We start from the raw sequence: 18,580 nt of genomic DNA, 5'->3' as shown, positions 1-18,580 counted from the left end.
CTACTTCCCCAGGTTTCCTTTGCAGACCTCTATTCTTTTTGCCTTCTGGAGTCCAACATTCAGGTTTTACTTGCCTTGACATTTCTTAGAAGAAGTCAACTGGCTGATCTCACTAAACAGTCATTCTGACAGGTTTTCAAACAGAGATAATTTTTTTTTTCTGCATAGCACCTGCTGCCAGTGCTGTGCAGGTCGAGGTGCTCACTACAGGCTCCTGGGCAGATAGTGCAGTTGTCACTGTAGTACTAAACAGGACACATTGTATAGGTTTCTTAAAAGATATTTGCAACAATTGCTTAGTTTTTTGTGCCTCTTACTCCTACTAGCATTGACTATAACTTCATTTATTATTATTTCATGTAACTTATAACCCCTGGTGCATAAAATTAATACAAGTGGTTAGAGTCATTTCTCTCTGGTTTTGATCTGAAGTCAGTGTTGGCATCTGTTTGTTTCCACATTCATAGAACTTGGTGAATTCTACCTGGCATCTCTTCCAAGATAATGTCTTGTCTTTGAATTATGAGGGCAAGGTTTAGTTTTCATTCAGTAACAAGATAGCAGGCAGTTCTCACAGTCGATGGAGAAGAGGGCCTGAGAAATTTGGTGGTGTTTCTGTCAAAATGACCTCTCAAAAAACAGGATTTCCTTACAACCCTTGAGACCTCAGAAAGACAGCCCTAAATATCCCTTCCCCATTCCCTTTCCTACAAATGGCAGGAGCGCCAAAAGTTAGACTCAGGGCTGTTTTCTGCCGCTGGGAAACCCCTCTTTTGTGTCCACGGATCCAGAGCCTCAGAACTCTGCTTGCCCGTCTGGCGGAGGAAAGGTTCTCGGACAGAATTTAGTGCCCCCATCCCGTGGTCCAGGCGTTGGGCCACAACCTCTCTGTAAATATGTCATTCCCTGTTTATCCATTTGGAATCTGAGGTAGTTCTCTGATCCTGATGTCTTGGGGAACCTCCCCCCATCACCAGAGAAACATAATTGTTGCAGCACCTTGTTTGACTGTTCCCTTTAACTTGAAGGAATTGTTACGTGTATTCAGAATGAGTACGTTACTCAGGATCTCTAAGTGTCTGTTATGGAATGTCACTGAAAATGGTGGAGCACAGGATCCATCAAAGCAGTGAGAAAACTGGCAAAACATGCCAGAATCAACTTTTTCAGAACTCTAGAGATTAAAGTCTTGTAACAATCTGGGGCGCATCTATTTAGGAAAAACAACTGAATCTCAGAACAGCTGGCTTTGTGAGATTTTAGCTTGTGCTGTTTTTCCTCTCCAGATCCACAGTCGCCTCAAAAACCAATAGTTCCATAATCACAGTGCAAAACATCAGTGTGGTAGGCAGTGGAGAGGGGGCAGAATGGACTTAAAGGTCTTTCTAAGCCCCTCTTCTTCCTGCTTCTACATTAAGCTGTGATGTACCCTGAGATTTGAGAACTGCTAGTGGAGAAGCCAATTTCAAGTCTTAGCTGAGGGAACATACCCCATTAACTGCTGACGACGTCTAGGATCACTTAAGACATACTAGATAGGGCAGGACTAGAGCTTATCTGCCTCAGTCATCCGTAGGAGACCACAGGGCAACTATTGCTGCCTCCCACTGGGGCCTTTTGAATATATCACAGTGAACTGGGGGCAGTCTCCACCTGTCCTGTTGGCTCTGTTTTAGTTGTTTCCAAATAACTTCAGGAAGAAACCATCATAGTACTTGATTTCACTGTATGTAATTCTGTAATGGGACATACGCCAACGGTATTCATTTTCCACAGAAGCACCCATATCTTCTACTGAGTCACTGATGTAATCCCTGTGGAGCTCAGGTCTTTGTGGAAAGTTGATTCAAATAGCCAAAGCGGGATGATCAGTGCTTGTGAAAGGTGAAGGTAGCTTAGCCTACAGGGCTGTGACATAGAACTGGAGGCGGCCTTATCTACCCTTTTAAAGATAATGCACTGCATCATATGTACTTGTGTTAACATGACCATGCAGCAGCACCTTGTACACACAGTGTTTGGCTGTGATGACACATCTCATCTGAGCTGTTTGCATTTTTAATTGGCGATGGATCATTGCTGTGAAATTCCAGCCCTGCCTAAGTGAGTCAGTGTGACTCATACATTTGGTAGAGATTTGTGGCACTAATCAGTTAACCTCATCTGTTTTCTCTGGAAACTGTTAATCATTGTATTCAGGTCAATTGGCATCCAGGTGGATGTGTGCAGCATCAGGGAATAGGATTTTAAAAGCTTAGCTGTTCTGATGATACCTGGTTCTTTTGCTGCCTGTGTTGTGGTGGAATTGGGGCTCTTCAGAGAAACCCTCAGCTTGGCTTTCCACTTAAGGGCCAGCTCTCTACTTAAGAGGCCTTTAGGAAACATTCTTCTGTGGGGTAACCAAAGTGGGAAAAGCATTATCATCATACGATCTAGTTAGCTTTCTGTCTTTAGATGGATGTAAACCTAGACCACCTGTAAGGGTTTGTTTTTTGTGCAACATTTTTTTTCTTTATTTGGAAAGTAATATACATTAATTGTAGAAAATTTTCAATACAGATAAGAATAATGAATGGAAGTGTCTTGTAACTCCACTCTTCAAAGACTCATGAGATGGTGTGTTTTAAATCTGCATTAGTAATATTTCATGTTCAATTATGTTCATTGTATGTCACATTTCTGATACTTATCCCACAATTTTGTCCATTCCTTTTATACTTACTTCTTGAATTAGAGCCTCATTTTAAAACAACTTTCATATGCCTAAAGACAGTTACTAAGAGTAGGTCTGTCTTATTAACTCAGTCAAATATGGCTTGATTGAGAAAAGGTTATATGAGGATTTTAAGTATCTTGCTTTGCAAAAAAGTGTTCTCGTTTGAGGTGTGACTGTTATCACTCCACCATATTGTGCTGTGCAGGTATGTGTACTATTACTGAATTCATTTTACACGTTAGAATGTGCATGCAGCAGAAGGGGTGGGCTGGTGTGGACAGAGAACATCTTAATACAGGGGCTATCGATATAACCTCTTGCTTCCTAAACTAGATGGTGGCAGAAGCAACATCTTAATCTTTCATTTTCCCTTAGCACTTAATAGAGTTTAGCATGAACAGTAGATGCTTGGTAAAATCAACTTGGGACCTTAAACACTAGGTTTGGTTTGATTCCCTGTGGTTGGTAGAGAGCACCAGAGGCCAGTTCTAATAGATTGCTTACCTCGTCCAGGTGTCCTTGTGGAAAGTGGATATGTAGTAAATTGTTAGTCCTAATTCTGTTAGTCAAGTTGGGGGATCTCGTAAAACTAGCGCCATGGGGATGTGTTCTTTGGATAGTATCAACATTGTGCATTGGAGCTGAATTTAAAACATGTTCAAAAAGAAAAAAGGTAATAAATTACTCAGATGACAACTGAAGCAAATAAGCCAAATATTTAATTACATAAATTGTCAAATTCCACAAAACGTTCATGCTGAAGAGTAGATTAATATACATGCTAACCCATGACACAGTCCCTAAAATTTAGCCTTGGAGGTTTAAGGTGATCCTCAGTTAAGGTGTTTGCAAATACTTTGTGTTTGCCAAAGAGTTGTGAATTAATTAGGAGTGCATTTTCTTAATTGGGGAAAAATTTTTAGATGAGAATTCCAAAATATAGAGCAAAATTTCCTATTAAGTTAAAAATCAGGGCTTCCCTGGTGGCGCAGTGGTTGAGAGTCCGCCTGCCGATGCAGGGGACATGGGTTCGTGCCCTGGTCCGGGAAGATCCCACATGCTGCAGAGTGGCTGGGCCCATGAGCCATGGCCGCTGAGCCTGCGCGTCCGGAGCCTGTGCTCCGCAATGGGAGAGACCACAACAGTAAGAGGCCCGCGTACCGCAAAAAAACAAAACAAAACCAAACAAACAAAACTGTAATGCTATGATTTTAAATACAAGTTCAAATGTTACCTTTAATGCTCACTGTATTCTTGTATAAAAAATATTGTATTTTGTATATTGTATTCTCCAAAAATTAGAGGAAGATTAATCTTATATTAAATATCATTCACTTTAGAAAAAAGCTTAGCTCTGTTGCTTTTAAGTATAGAGTATCATTAATAAATAAAATACACATTTTTATTTATTGTTATCTTATGTATTGTGTACTTTCTAAACTCCTTTAATATTGATAAGTATGCATGTGCTTTTTCATATTAAATGCATTTCAAATATTGATCCAGAAAATTGATTTGAGATTAACCACCTATTAAAACAAATACAAGCCTTTTGTGTTACTATTTAGTAAGTAGGATATTAGAATCAATTTTTAGTGGTTTCTGCAAATAATGTTAGTAATGACAAAGAAATTTTGTCTTCTTAGGAAGAGTCTTATTTCAATATAGCTGAAGTTGTGGGTTAATAAGTAAAAGGAAGGAACTGCTATGTTACTTTACACCTCTTAGGAAGCATCATTAAATGTGTACATTTGGTCTACTTGCTGGAATCATTAAATTTTATTTGGAAGTGATGCAGAAGTATGTGCCTGTGTGATGACCTGTCCCATCTTCTTTAAAGAATAATTTGCTTTGGCCAGTCCATCTTCTGCAGTCACCGCTGCACATAAATATAATTTAGCAAAAGATGATTGGTTCCCTTGATAATACCTTTTCTTTTTTCAAGCTTAATCTTAGATGACTTTGTTTTATGCTAGCAGCCATTGCTTTGTTAGAAACGAGAACTATCTAATCAGCTGTTATATAGCCAACGCGTGATTCCACTAAAGAACTACAAACCTGAGGTTAAATTAAGAAGGGTGGAGGAAAGGAGAGACCTTTGGGTGTAGATTAAGCAGACCAGGGATTCTTGGGTCAGACAGGTCATATAGTTGTTTGAAGGGGCACTGGTCCCTGTGAGACTTCTGTCTGGTGTGTTAGCCGTCATGCTCAGGCTAGGGTTATGGCAGAGTGACATCTTTTTTTTTTTTTTTTTTTTTTGGGGTTTGGGGGCCTCTCACTGTCGTGGCCTCTCCCATTGCGGAGCACAGGCTTCGGACGCGCAGGCTCAGCGGCCATGGCTCACGGGCCCAGCCACTCCGCGGCATGTGGGATCTTCCCGGACCGGGGCACGAACCCGTGTCCCCTGCATCGGCAGGCGGACTCTCAACCACTGCGCCACCAGGGAAGCCCCAGAGTGACATCTTTTAAAGTTGTATTTTAGATGTTGAAATTGGGCTTGTAACATTCAAATCTGCATGTGTTTCCTTAACTGTGTTTTGCACTCAAAACTGGATTAGGCTGCCTTCCATTGCTGAATTGTTATTTTCCAGTGTGAGTAAAGCAGGAGTCCTCAAGCAAAGCATTCTTCTTTAAAAGTAATGTGAGCAAACCAGGTTTTGCACAGTCTGGTATATTGAGGCCAGTGACTTACCAAGGTGCTTGGCGTATTAGTAGGCTTGTGTGAAAGAATCATCTTTCTTCTGTTTGATGGTTTTTGAATAGAAAATGTAAAAGAGCTGCTCAGCTGGACAGTTGGAGACCTGTCAGTTCAGTTTTCAAATCTTAGCCTGCTCCTGTGAGACTTTTGAAAGCAGTTAATATTAATTATGCCTTCTTTAAAAACGTTTAATTAGCTTAATTCAAGGAGAAGGAAGGCCTATAGCTTCTTTTGTGGAACATTTCTGTCATTGACTCTGTGGGAAAGTAGTTGACAACTTTTGAAATTTGCTTTCATTTCAGGCTTGGAGTTGCAGAGAAAACTTATCTGTTTCCCCTCTGAAGCAGTCCTTTAGAGCTCATAACGAAGCCCTCAGTATTGTCATCTTTCTACTTGCCCCATCTTACACTGTCACTGCTTTATGACTTGCAGGTTCTCATAAATCTGCAGAAAGGAGAACTAAGGCTTAGCAATGTAGGGTCTCCAGAATGAACCCTAATGTTAAAACATCCTGACCCTTTGAAATGTCAGCATATTTCCATCTCAGTTTCAGCTGCCATACCAGGCTTTGGGTGAGGGATCAGGCTGTGGAGGCATTTGTATACTGTTTAGGTTTTGCGTACTATTAAGGTTCAGTATCACAGGCTGATATCACAGTTGCTAATGTATGACCTTGCCTAGGTTTAAACTCTGAAGCAGGAACTCCTGATAACAGTGATGGGAAGGTGCAGTTAAAATTGGGTCACATGATAGGAGGTCTACCTATTAGCCGAGCTCTATCCCTTCACTTGTTAAAATGCAATCTGTATGCGTGTTGTCTCAAATCACCTCTGCAAATCTGGCTTGGCCTGCTGATTAGAGCCTGGATTGTTGGTTAGTCTCATGTATAGTCTGATTCATTATATGCAGTGAGTGGAGTTGTTTCACTGTCCGTGGGTATATTGCCTGACAAGATGATAGCCAGTACACAGAACTGTGTAGGCCTCATAGTCTACAGAAACAGCTTTGTGGTGACGGGGTGGTTGGTGGTGATGGGTTACTTAGTGGTGGTTTGACCAGCAATCCTCATTTAGCTGTAGGTACAAGTAGAGAACCAGTGTCCATTTTTAAAGTGCATCTGCCTCTGCTAAGAAAGTAATCTATAGCTTTATAGAAGTTTCCCTTTTTATTTGTAGATATAATACTTTGCCAAGCAGAAGAACCCTGAAAAATTCAAGATTAGTGAGTAAGAAAGATGACGTGCATGTCTGTATCATGTGTTTACGTGCCATCATGAATTATCAGGTATGTTTCTGTTTATGATCCTTTAAAAAAATCTGAATTCATCAGGCTCAGATCTTGTTCTCTTTGGTGACTTTGTATTATTTCTATTTGAAGTAAATAGCAGGATTTAATGAAATTCTATTAAAAAAGAAAGGTCTAGTTCATTCTAGTGCTCATAATTCATCACCCTTATATTTTAATTAGCATTTATAATTTACAGTGTATTTAAGGGAAGACATTTTCCTCTTATAATGGCAAGCTTGTCTAGATTACTTGGTAAATGTTTGTGACTATTAAAGACAGCGTAAGCCACTGGTTGTGGGCAATAATGGAGCAGCTTTAGGACCCTAGGAATGATAGACTCTCACACTGGACAGGTCATTGCTTCTCAAAGGGTTATATGATGAATAGGCAAGGAGTTATAATTACTGTGTGTTGGACCCTGTGGTTGCTGATCTTCCTAAGAAACACTTGGAGGATTCTTGGTAGAAGTGCAGAGTCCTCCTTAGAGGTTGTCCCCACTCTGAAAAACAACGGGAGCAACTAACTACAGTGTGTGGGATTAATCCTAACCACAAAGTGGGAGTTAGAGCCTGAAGTATCTAGGGTGAGCTGACAGGGTCAAAAGTATAGTTGTAAAAGCAAACCAGGGCTGAGAATTAGACAAACATTGTTCACATCAGAAAATAGGGTTTGATTTCCATTGAAACGGATCCTATAGATGGGTCCAAGTAGAAATGGGTGGTAAATGCATAGGTCAGTATTAGAGTTCAAACCCAACATGAGCATGCCAAACTGAATTTAAGAAGGGAAGTCTGCATTTATTCTTTCAACCAATTAATATATTTTGAACATTTCCAGACAGGCCCTGTTCTAGGCACAGGGAATACAGCATCAAATAAATAAGTGCCCAAGGGAACTTACTCTCTATTGAGGGGAGACAGATGGTAAACAATTAAACTGGTAAACTATATAGCATTCCAGATAATAGTAGTGATGAAATGAAATAAAAGCTGACATTTAAATAGTGCTTCCTAAAGTCTAGTACTTTTAAACCTACTACTTAATTTGAGCCTCATAACAGTCCTGTGAGATTGATAATATTACCCTCGCCATTTTACTGATGAGGAAACTGAAATACAGAGAAGTTAAGTAATTTGCCCAGGATCACATAGCTAATAAATGGTGGACTCAGATTTGAACCCAGGAAGACTGCCTCCAGAGAACTACTACTTAGCACTATAGAAAAAATAATCAAGAAATAAGAATAAGTGCGGGAAATGTGAGTTCAGTTTTAAATAGGCTAGCAAGAAAAGTGTCGTGGAGAAGATAACATTTATGTAAAACTAGAATGAGGGAACAAGGTAAGGAATATTAAGGGAAGAAAATTATAGGCAGAGAGAAGGGCAAGTGCGAAGTCCCCGAGGCAGGAATAGGTCTGATGTACTGAAGACACAGAAAGGAGGTCAGGTTGGCTGGATCAGAATGAATAAGAGGGAGAGAAGTAGAAGATGAAATCTGAAGTTACAAGGGGGTCCTGATTATGCAGGGCTTTATAAGCCAATGAAGGGACATTGGCTTTGCTATGATTAGAAAGCTATTGAAGGTTCTGAGGAAAAGTGTGACTTAATCTGACACTTGAATTTAACATGATCCCTCTGACTTCTGTGTTAGGAATCACTGGGGGGCAAAGACAAAAGGAAGTAGACCTTTTAGGAGGCTGTTGCATGAATTTAGGTGAGTGTTGACGGTGGTATGGACCAGGAGAATAGAAGTAGAGGTGATGAGAGGTGGCCAGATTCTGGTTTCATTTTGGTGGTAAGGACAGTAGCAGTCCTGGGCGCCTCGAAGATGGAGTTGCCGTCTACTAAGATGGGGAAGGCTGCAGGAGTTCAGTTTGGGGGCTGTTAACTTTGAGGTGTCCATAGATATCCAAAATAGAGATCTTAAATAGGGGTCGGATATGCCAGTCAGGAGTTCAAGATCTGGAGGTCTGGGCTGGAGATAAAAGTTTGAGAGTCAATAGATGGTATATAAACCCAGGGGAGTGAAGGAGATCAGCGGGGGGAGACAGAGAAGCAGAGAGGTCCTAAATAACCCTGGGGCACTCTGTTTAATGTCAGAGAGATGAGGAAAAACTAGCTAGAGAGACTGAGAAGCAGCCAGGGAAGTAGGAGCCAAGCACAGGAAGTATTTCATGGAGCAGAGAGTGGTCAGCTGTGTCCGGTGCTGCTGCCAGGTCAGGCAAGATGAAGAGAGTTGGCCATGGGCTCCAGCAAAGTGCCCGTCATTGCTGGTACGGTTTCATCGTAGTGTTGGGGATGAAATCCCTGACGGAAGTGGTGTCAAGAGAGAACGGGAGGAGAGGCATTGGAGACCACGAGTGGTTGGAGTTTTGCTGTAAAAGAATAGCAGAAAAATGAGAAAGTGGCTGGACACTGGTTATTGGGTCAAGAGAGATTTTGTTTTTGTTGTTTAAGAAAGGAGAATTTGCATCATGTTTTTACGCTAATGGTAGTGAATCAGAGAGGGAAAAATAATGATGGGGGAATGGGAGAATCGCTGGAGCATATACTGTTCTTGAGTAGGTTGGAGGGAATGCGATCAAGAACTCAAGTGGGGGGAATGGCCTTAGGTGGGAGCGTGGAGAGTTCATCTTTAGGAAGAAGTGAGGAGGGAAGACACAGATCTGTGTGGGTGGATTGACGTGGTGGTGGGAGCTTTTGGAAGTTTATTTTCTGATTGCTCATGTTTTCTCGGCGTAATTGGAAATAAGGTCATGAGCTGAGAGTGAGTTTGGAGGAGAAGGAATAATTCCTCAATTCGGCAGAATCAAGAATGATTCTTGATCCCGTTATTGAACTCGCTTCATTTTATAGAAGCATGAGGTACCACGCCTCAGAGCAAGGAAGGTTCTCCTAGGCTTTTGGTCTCGATAACCATTGCCAAGAGAAGGGACCAGAGGTGGTGGTTGTCAACCCCGGCTGCACAGTGAAGCTGCTTAAAAAATTCAGATGCCAGGGCTCCATCCTTGAGATTCAGAATAAATTGACCTGAAGTGGGTCCTGGAGAATTGGTGTTTTGTTTTGTTGACTGTTCCAGGTGATTTTGCCAAGCGGTCAGGATCGAGAATCACTGGCCCTGGAGCCTTTTTCATCATTTTAATGAAGAGACACATATAGTTTATTCATGGAGAATAGGAATATGGTACCTTGATAATAACATCATTCCTGAAATTTTTCATAGAGAAATATGTGCAGACACTGATGTGCTAGAGACATAAGTGCATTTATGATGGTATAAAATCACATTAGGTAGAAACTTCAGGTTTTTTTTTTTTTAATCAGCGTTGACAGTCCTCTCAATTAACTCCTAATGCTTTGTTTTTTCCACATCCATTTCAGTATGGTTTCAACATGGTCATGTCTCATCCACATGCTGTCAACGAGATTGCACTAAGCTTGAACAACAAGAATCCAAGGTAAGCTGGCTTTGTAATGTACAAATCTGAATGGAACTAGGGACACCAGAGAGCTCATCGACAATCAAATTAGAGTTGAGAAACTTTCAAGCATGACTTTTTTTTTTTTTTTTTTTGCGGTATGCGGGCCTCTCACTGTTGTGGCCTCTCCCGTTGCGGAGCACAGGCTCCGGATGCGCAGGCTCAGCGGCCATGGCTCACGGGCGCAGCCGCTCCGCGGCATGTGGGATCTTCCCGGACCGGGGCATGAACCCGTGTCCCCTGCATCGGCAGGCGGACTCTCAACCACTGCGCCACCAGGGAAGCCCAAGCATGACTTTTTAAATTAAGATTGTCAATAGACTCCCTGGCTAAGTAGAATTTTCTTTTCAGCTATGTTACAGTTTTACAACTGGTGACAACTCTGGCCCTGTCTTCAAGCTTTCATTCCTCTTGAGGCCTGGTTCTCAGCATCCTTGCAAATTTAGAGCATGAAGCTTCCAGGTTGTCAGGACTGGGGCCAGGAAAGTCTTGATACAGACTTAGCCACACCACTTTTTGCTGAAAGCTAACTAAAACTACTACCGCTTGTCTACACTTCATTTGCAGCCTTTACATGTGTAGTTTTTATTGCCAAACCAAAAAAGAAACCCAAACAAAACAAAAATAACTGCACGCAGATTTCTTTTCATATTCACTTTCCTATATAGGCAAGTGCCATATATTATTCATTTCACAGATTACCTCTAGAAGCCTGTTTTAGTCAATTTATTTCAGTCACTGTAATGCACTTTCCATTCTAGTGCATTTCTGCATTTCACACTGTTACTCCCTTTTGTCAGACCTCTCTGATAAGACTGCATATTGTGAAAACTGTTAATTCAGCTGAAAAATATGATTATAAATTAGATCCTTGCAATGCAAACCCTAAATCCTATTTAAATGTTGGATTTTATTATTCATACTTCCCCTGGTTAACGCTTTTGCAACTTTCTGATGGCTTCCTTAGTTTACTAGAATCCCAAGTAGTCATGCTTCTTTGTCACTGTCTTCCACTGTGGGAAGTCATTATTCATTTTTCTTAAGACAATTGATATTGTGGATTATCAGAATGGTCTTTGTTTAGAGGTTGGCAATAGCTTTTATTCCAGAAAAAAGATGAAATACTGAAGTAATCGTACTCTGAAGTAACAACGCTGTCCTTGACATTGTATTTGAAAACTTAGATTGTATCTCTAAGGTTTTCCTTCTAAAAATATTTCAGACGGAGTTTTATTTTCTTGAGTCAGAGAAAATCTTCTTGTATTAGCACAGCTGTAAGCCCAGCTCCTTTCAGATCTCCTGTGTGGGAAGAAGATCTCCTGTGATGGAAGCTTGCATTACTGTGGGGATTTTTATGGAGCCATTGCAGATTAGCAGATTTGCAATGTAAGGTGTTGATTTCCGTTGATTTTGAACTTTTTCAGCAAATGTTTTATCTCTGACTCTAGGACCAGAGAAAGTGTTTAACTAATGGGTGGTTTTACTGAATATTCTCATGTTTCCTGTTGTCTTTAGCTCATTAAAAATACTTTTTTAACCACATTACACTGAGTCACTTGATGATAGGACTAAAAGACTTAATCTTCCCATAATTAATTTTCATTTGTGAGTAATTTGTAATCTTGGGAATAGGAAACATGCCTTCCAAACTTGCTACCCTAGATAAGCCACATGTATAGAAGTTCGTAAAGGTTTTAAAATGTATGTGCTTTAATATAACTATGCTTTAATTAGTAAAAGTTTAAAAAAATACATGGACAAATATCATATTCATGTTGGAAGGAACAGCAGACTCATCGGTCATTCACTTTCACTGATGTGTGGTTTTTTTCCTTCTTGTTTTGACAGAACAAAAGCTCTTGTCTTAGAGCTGTTGGCAGCCGTTTGTCTTGTCAGAGGCGGGCATGAAATCATTTTATCAGCATTTGACAACTTTAAGGAGGTAGGATATTCTAGTTTTAAAAAGAATGCTCGCACAAACATATTTGGACATCTTTGAACAGAATGATTTGCCTTTTGTGTGTGTGTGTGTGTGTGTGTGTGTGTGTGTGTGTCTGTGTTTTATTATTGAGATAGAATTGACATATAACACATTCGTTTCAGATGTACAACATAGTAATTTGATATTTGTATATATTGCAAAATGATCCCCACAGTAAGTCTAGTTAACATCCATCACCATGATTTACCTTTTTATTTATTTTAGGGCCTAAGGGGTATAATAGTTAATTTTCTAAGGTGTCACTGAGGGAGAAGTAATGAACCTAGTCTAAATAAATGGATGCATTAAGCTGTTTTTGGTGTCTCGTTTCTAAGAAGAGCTAAAAACTATTTGCAGGGCTCATTTTCCTTTGGAGAACACAGAATAGCCAAGTTTGAAAACTGGTTTTGTTAAATGTATGTTGTTTTCATATGATTGTTACTCGAGCATCCACCTTGTAAATTTTACGAACTCTTTCATCCTAGTTACTTGCCTCAAATCATATGTGTGATCACTGCTTTGCTGGATGCTATGAGAAATCACTCAGATAACTACAGACACTGATTTTAGCAGTCTGTAATCTTAATCAGGTGATCTTGTCACAGGAAAACAGTAAACCAATGGACATGCATGATTGAAATGGAAACTAAATGACTACAAAAGAAGAAACAGTTACACATAGATAATATGCCACCAAGAATTCTGAACCAAAGTATCAAGGCATCACAACTGAACTCATAGCCAGTTTCTCTTGGTGGTGGTGTGCAGCCTTACATAGCCAAGAAGGGTGCCTGCTAGCTCCCCTGTAAGTGTCTAACATCTGAGGCTACTTTGAGGTGGGACATGACCAAAGTAATTGAAGGCACATGGAGCCCCAGATTACAATAGCATCGGCCAAGTTGTGCCTTTCCCTGGCAATCCCATTTGATTCCAGATGCTTTTGGATTAAGACTCCAACTGGATTAAAATCTAGATCTCAGGGGAACTTCCAGACCCCCTCTCATCTTTCCTGGGAACCTCTGGAGTAGAACTCAGCTAGTATTTATTGAAGAACTCCTATGTGCCAGGGGCTGTGCCAGGTACACACATGAAATCATTTGGTTCTTACAGATAAATGTTAATATCTCCATGTTATAGAAGAATAAAATTTCAAATACATTATTTGCTCATGGTCCCATGGCCAGATAAGCAGCAGAGCCAGGATTAAGATTTGGTGCTGCTGACCTTGAACTTCTGTTTCCAGTGACGTTTGGTCCCCATTGTGTGTGAGTCTCCTGAGACAGGACCTAGGAGCCCATACCCCTGCCCTATCCCCTTAATTGGACTCACTACCCCAGCTGAAGGATGTACTAGTGAGCGACCCATAATCCTTTACGTGGGCTGGCAAGCTTCAAAGATACTTCAGTCAACAGGGGAAACAGTCCTCCTGCCCCTTCATTTGCATTGCCTCCTTCCCCTGCAGTCACTGCCTTTAGATTTTGATATCATCCATTTTGCTAATGCCAACCATGGACAGAACCAAATATTGTCTTTTTATGTATTCAGCCTTAGTAGTGAAAAATATTCGGGTTCTAAGAAAATGATGAAGAATAGTAGTGATTCTTTAAATTCATATTCTGGCTTCCAAAACAAATAGAGTCTTTAGAGATAAGAATGTGTGAGTGCTTGTCTGTGAATGTTTTTGTATATCATTTACAGGACATAAAACTTATATTTATAAATAAGGAGATATGTGGGTGGATGGGTCTAAAATGAAAGTAAAACAGCATGTGAAGCTAATATAACTCCCACATCTTTATCATTAGATCATATTTTGAACATATTACATGCCAAATCTTTTCCACACTGGAAGCACTTACCATACAGTTATCAGTGACCCTTGTTATAATAAAAGTCATATTATAGCAAGCAACTGATTATACTGCAGGTCAAATTCTGTCCTAAAATTATAATTGTATAGAATCAGTGTTCATTAAAGCCAGTAAATCACGAGATGAATGTTAAATTTGTTTTCTCTTAGATAAGGTAGAGTGCCTTTCTTATGCGTAGTAGGCACAGAAATACTTGCAGGATTGAGTTTTAACTATCTGGTGTCAGAATTGTATATGGTTTAGCCATTTAGGGCATTGCGTGTGCTTAGTTGAAAAAAAAAAAAAGAGTTATCCTGCTAAATCTAATAGTTGGCTAATAGTAAAGAGGACTAAATTTTGACTTTGAATTTAGAGCTTTAACCAAAATCTCCCTCACTTCTGGAATTTCTTGTGAATGATGGTGGGTGTTTAAGTTCTGATTTCTCCTTGGACTGGCAATTGCATCTCAGAAAACAAACCATGTCACGTGGGAGAGGGGACACGGACAGAGCTGGTTCTGTGGGTGCTCTTGGCTTGCATTGACCTCAGGCTGTGGTGTTCATGTAGACAGGCCAGGAAAAGGATTATTCTAATAGCCATATGCAGGAGGCCAGGGCAGGAGCCCGTTCCTGAGAAACTGCATTCTTAGCGGTAGGTCAAAAGACATCCACTTATTTATCTGTTCAATGTGAGGGTGAAAAAAGTTAGTGTATATTGACCTTGGTTTTTTTTTCTTTTTTTTTTAATGTAATGCCACACAAAGGCCAGCATCTTTTGAAGCTCTTCCTTTTCTCCTTTTCTCCTGTCTTTATGTGGTTTTTATTTTTCGTATACATCCTAGTGAAGAGTATATTCTTTAATCATTTTAGCAAAATGTCAGTGGAATCTTTTGGGTTTAGAGAGGTTTGGGAGCCAGCTGTTCCTGATCAGGAAAAGTTGTCCTCACGATCTCAGATGCCTGTGCAGATAGGGTCTTGGTCAGTGAGAAATGCCCATTGAGCTGCCCATGGCCGAGAGAGCACCATACCAGCTACGGGGGTCCTAGGGAGTAGGGTCAAGGAAGAGTCTTTGCCCTCAAGAACATTGTTTTTAATGCTTTTATCCCATTTAGTAAGTGGGATTCCGTTCATCTCCTTAAGAAGGGACGAAGGGATTATCCCTGTTTTCACTGGGGGGAATGGTGTAGGGTGATGGTGGGCTTCAGTATCAGATATCAGTATCTGTTTTGGCAGATAAAATAATGTGCATTAGAGTGCCAGACCCTTTGGGCTTGTATCACCGCTAGAGTGTAGCCAAGCATACTGCTGCAGTGTGGCACCAGATGCTAAAAGGATATTTAAAGACCACACATCTTAAGTATGTGGCACGATTGTTTTCCTCTCTACTTCTTGAGCCAACAAATCCATTCTGTCCTATTTGACTACCACTAATTAATTCAAATTTAGATGAAAAGAAAGTATCTTTTAGCTTTTCATAGATTTTAATGTATGATTACATTAATTTCTCATATTTCAATTAATATTCAGAATCCCAACCAGTGTGGTTTTCTATGTTTTCGCAAAGACATCTTATGCCATGTATCTTATAACATCTGTAGTACATATTTTAGAAAAATAGTACTTCCAATTCAATGGTATCTGATGGTGGGAAGGATATTAATCGAAGACCTTGCTTTTGGTGGTTTTGGGGGTTTGGGCCTAAGCCTGACATCACTGAGCAGGCACATATATCACCTCAATGTATATGATGATAAATGAGTTTTAATTACATAAATTTAGATAGTAAACTTGTACCAAGCATGGTTTGTAAAATGCCTTAAAATGTTGAGTGTAGTGAGTAGTTGAAGACTAAACCTTTAGTCATCCATTATGCTCCTTGAATTCTTTTCCCTTAAAAAAATTTTTTTTTCTTTTTTTTTTTTTTTTTCTTTTTTTTGCGGTACACGGGCCTCTCACTGCTGCGGAGCACAGGCTCCGGACACGCAGGCCCAGCAGCCATGGCCCACGGACCCAGCCGCTCTGCAGCACGCGGGATCCTCCCGGACCGGGGCACGAACCCGCGCCCCCCGCATCAGCAGGCGGACCCCCAACCACCGCGCATCAGCAGGCGGACCCCCAACCACCGCCCAAAAAAAAAAGTTTTTTTTAAATAAAGGGAATTAGCATATCTAATTGTGATGTTGAAACATCTCCCCATGAAAATTTGTGGTCCTGAATTGAGGACCAGGGTGAGAGCAAGGAGTCATCCATCTGTTTTTCCTTATTGGCTAATTTAGCCACAAGGAAGGACAGATTACCACCTTCCCTAAATTGATGCTTTCTTACTTACCTGGCAGTATATATTTATGAGCATTTGCTCTACCAGACAGAAAAAAGAATACGTTTGAAAGTAAAGATCGCTCTGTTGGTATTTGCATTAGTTCAGAGTCTTGTTTGCAAGAGGCAGAAACTGACTCTAGCATACAGAAGAAAGGGTTGATTGGAAGGATGTCAAGAAATGCACAGAGCTGACAAGAAGCCTGGAGAAACAGGCCTAGAAAATGGGCAGGCATTCCTAAAATGTGGCTGGACTCTCAGGCTGTGACCTTGAAGCCTAGCCGCCATAAACACTATTTGGGGTTCTGGTCATGCTTTTTCTTCTCTCTCAAATGACATGGGCCATAGCTTGCAATCTGCTGGGTCATAAAACTACACTTACTGGTTAAGGATCAACTGGCCCCATTTTGGAGTTAGGAACACTATATTTAATCCAGTTTCCCTTAAGAACCTTGAGGTCTCCTACCTACACCTTACTCTCTTCAACTTTTCTTAGTCTTCCTACTTTTTTCTATTATATTCTTTGATATATCTGAGAAATTGCCTTTAAGAAAGTGTCCCCAAAAGTCTGCAAAAAAAAAAAAAAAAAAGCTTGGACTCAAAGGGTAAAATTACTGAGGCTGTGTAGACTCTGCAACAGAGTAGCTCACTGTGACACTAGTAATAAAACCCTCTGGGGACTTTGAGCTACCAGCTCCCCCAGGCAGCTGGGAGGTGCGCCTGGAATTCATCAGGATTCCAGATCTATTATAACTGTGTTCTCATCTGCTTCCAAAATGACAGCATCTGGCTTTAACAAATAAGCCTGAGGCCTGAGTTTGGTTATTAAAGTCCCAATGCCTTCCCACTTTCGACCTTTCAGCACAGATAGACAGAGCCTTGTGAAATGAGTCACTCAAGGCCACCAGCTCTCTTGTACGCAACACTCTTGGCAGGAGCCATTGTTTTTTTCACGTATTGCTAGAAGGCTTCCTAAGTAAGCTGATGTGGTTTAGCTACTGGGCATCTGAAAGCACTTGTGCTACACATTATTACGTTGATTTAAGAAGGCCTGTCAAGTTTTATTTACAACGGGTCAAATTGGGCAGGAAGGAGAGCAGACATTTTGGTGTGCTTCCAGCATCCCTCAGAATCTAGTCCCATCTAATCTAACCTCTCAAATATTTGAAGGGTGTAGGATTATAAATCCAGCACAAGCCATCCAGATAACTCATTCAGTGGTAAAATTCTCAACATAGAGGGCAGGGTACTTAGTTTTTTCAGTCTCTCATTGAACTATAAGCAATGTATTCTTTCAAATCTCAAACTCTGGGAGTGACACTTCTAGAGCATGTGCGTGTTTCACCTTATCAGGCCAGAATTAGATGGATCTAATTCACCTGGACTCTTCTCCGGCCAGTCCATCTTCCTAGGATTGGGAAGCAACGTCACCATGATTATCTTTTGGACTGTGTATTCACTGTGGCAGTTATTCCTTGTTCCTAATAAATTACCCCAAACGTAGTTTTATTAGGCTGTGGATTCAGTGTGTCAGGAGGTCAGTCTGGGCATGGCATGGATGATTGTCTTTGCTCCGTTGCATCTAGGGTCTCATCAAGGAAGATCTGATTGACTAGGGGCAGGGATTCACTTGGAGGCTTCCTCACTCATGTGTCTAATTTCTGGGCTGTGATGACTTAAAGGCTGAGCTCAGCAGAGCCTGTTAACCAGAGTGCCTCCATGCAGGCCTCCATGTGGCTGGAGCTTCTCGTAACCTGACAGCTGGCTTCCAAGAGGGAGTGTCCAGGAAGGAGCAGCTTCAGAGCTTCAAAGAGACAGAAATCACAACATGTCTTCTGAACTAGTCTCTGAAGTCATCAGTGTCACTTCTGCATTCTGTTGGTTCAACTGAGTCACTAAGGCCAACCCAGGTGCAAAGGGGAAGGCAGTAACTTTACTTCTTGATGGGGGAGTGTGAGGGTCACAGTGCAGAAGAACATGTAGGTAGGAGGGACTCCTGTGGTCATCTTTGGAAAATATTGAATACAATTCACCGCAATGAATTTTTGAGAATTTATCAATTTATCTCTAGCTGTTCCTCTTCTGTTTTCTCTCTCTTCTTCACCCAGTGTAATACTTGGTTTCTCTTCCGGACTGAAAACTGTATAAACTTTTTCATTGGTGATAGAAAGGATGGTTGCTACTTTGAAGCAGTGTACAATGGGCAAACAATATTTTGAGAGACTTTTCAGAGGAGAAAGGAGCCATTTATATAG

The 18,580-nt window shown here is 40.8% G+C and overlaps 1 protein-coding gene across 4 annotated transcripts in view; it reads left to right on the top strand.

The window, feature by feature from the left end:
• FMNL2 (formin like 2) overlaps positions 1-18,580 on the top strand; it is a 304,003-nt gene that overhangs the window by 228,543 nt on the left and 56,880 nt on the right. For all 4 annotated transcript variants that reach the window (XM_027131197.1, XM_027131206.1, XM_027131213.1 and 1 more), the window contains exons 7-9: positions 6,590-6,698; positions 10,082-10,158; positions 12,028-12,121. In XM_027131197.1, the coding sequence (XP_026986998.1) occupies positions 6,590-6,698; positions 10,082-10,158; positions 12,028-12,121 (280 nt within the window). The remainder of the gene's footprint in view (positions 1-6,589; positions 6,699-10,081; positions 10,159-12,027; positions 12,122-18,580) is intronic.

Source organism: Aethalodelphis obliquidens, unplaced genomic scaffold (assembly GCF_003676395.1).
Source record: "Aethalodelphis obliquidens isolate GAN/ISIS:26980383/991018 unplaced genomic scaffold, ASM367639v1 scaffold2, whole genome shotgun sequence".
NCBI classification, from domain to species: Eukaryota; Metazoa; Chordata; class Mammalia; order Artiodactyla; family Delphinidae; genus Aethalodelphis; species Aethalodelphis obliquidens.
This window is presented reverse-complemented; position numbering and strand designations above follow the sequence as displayed.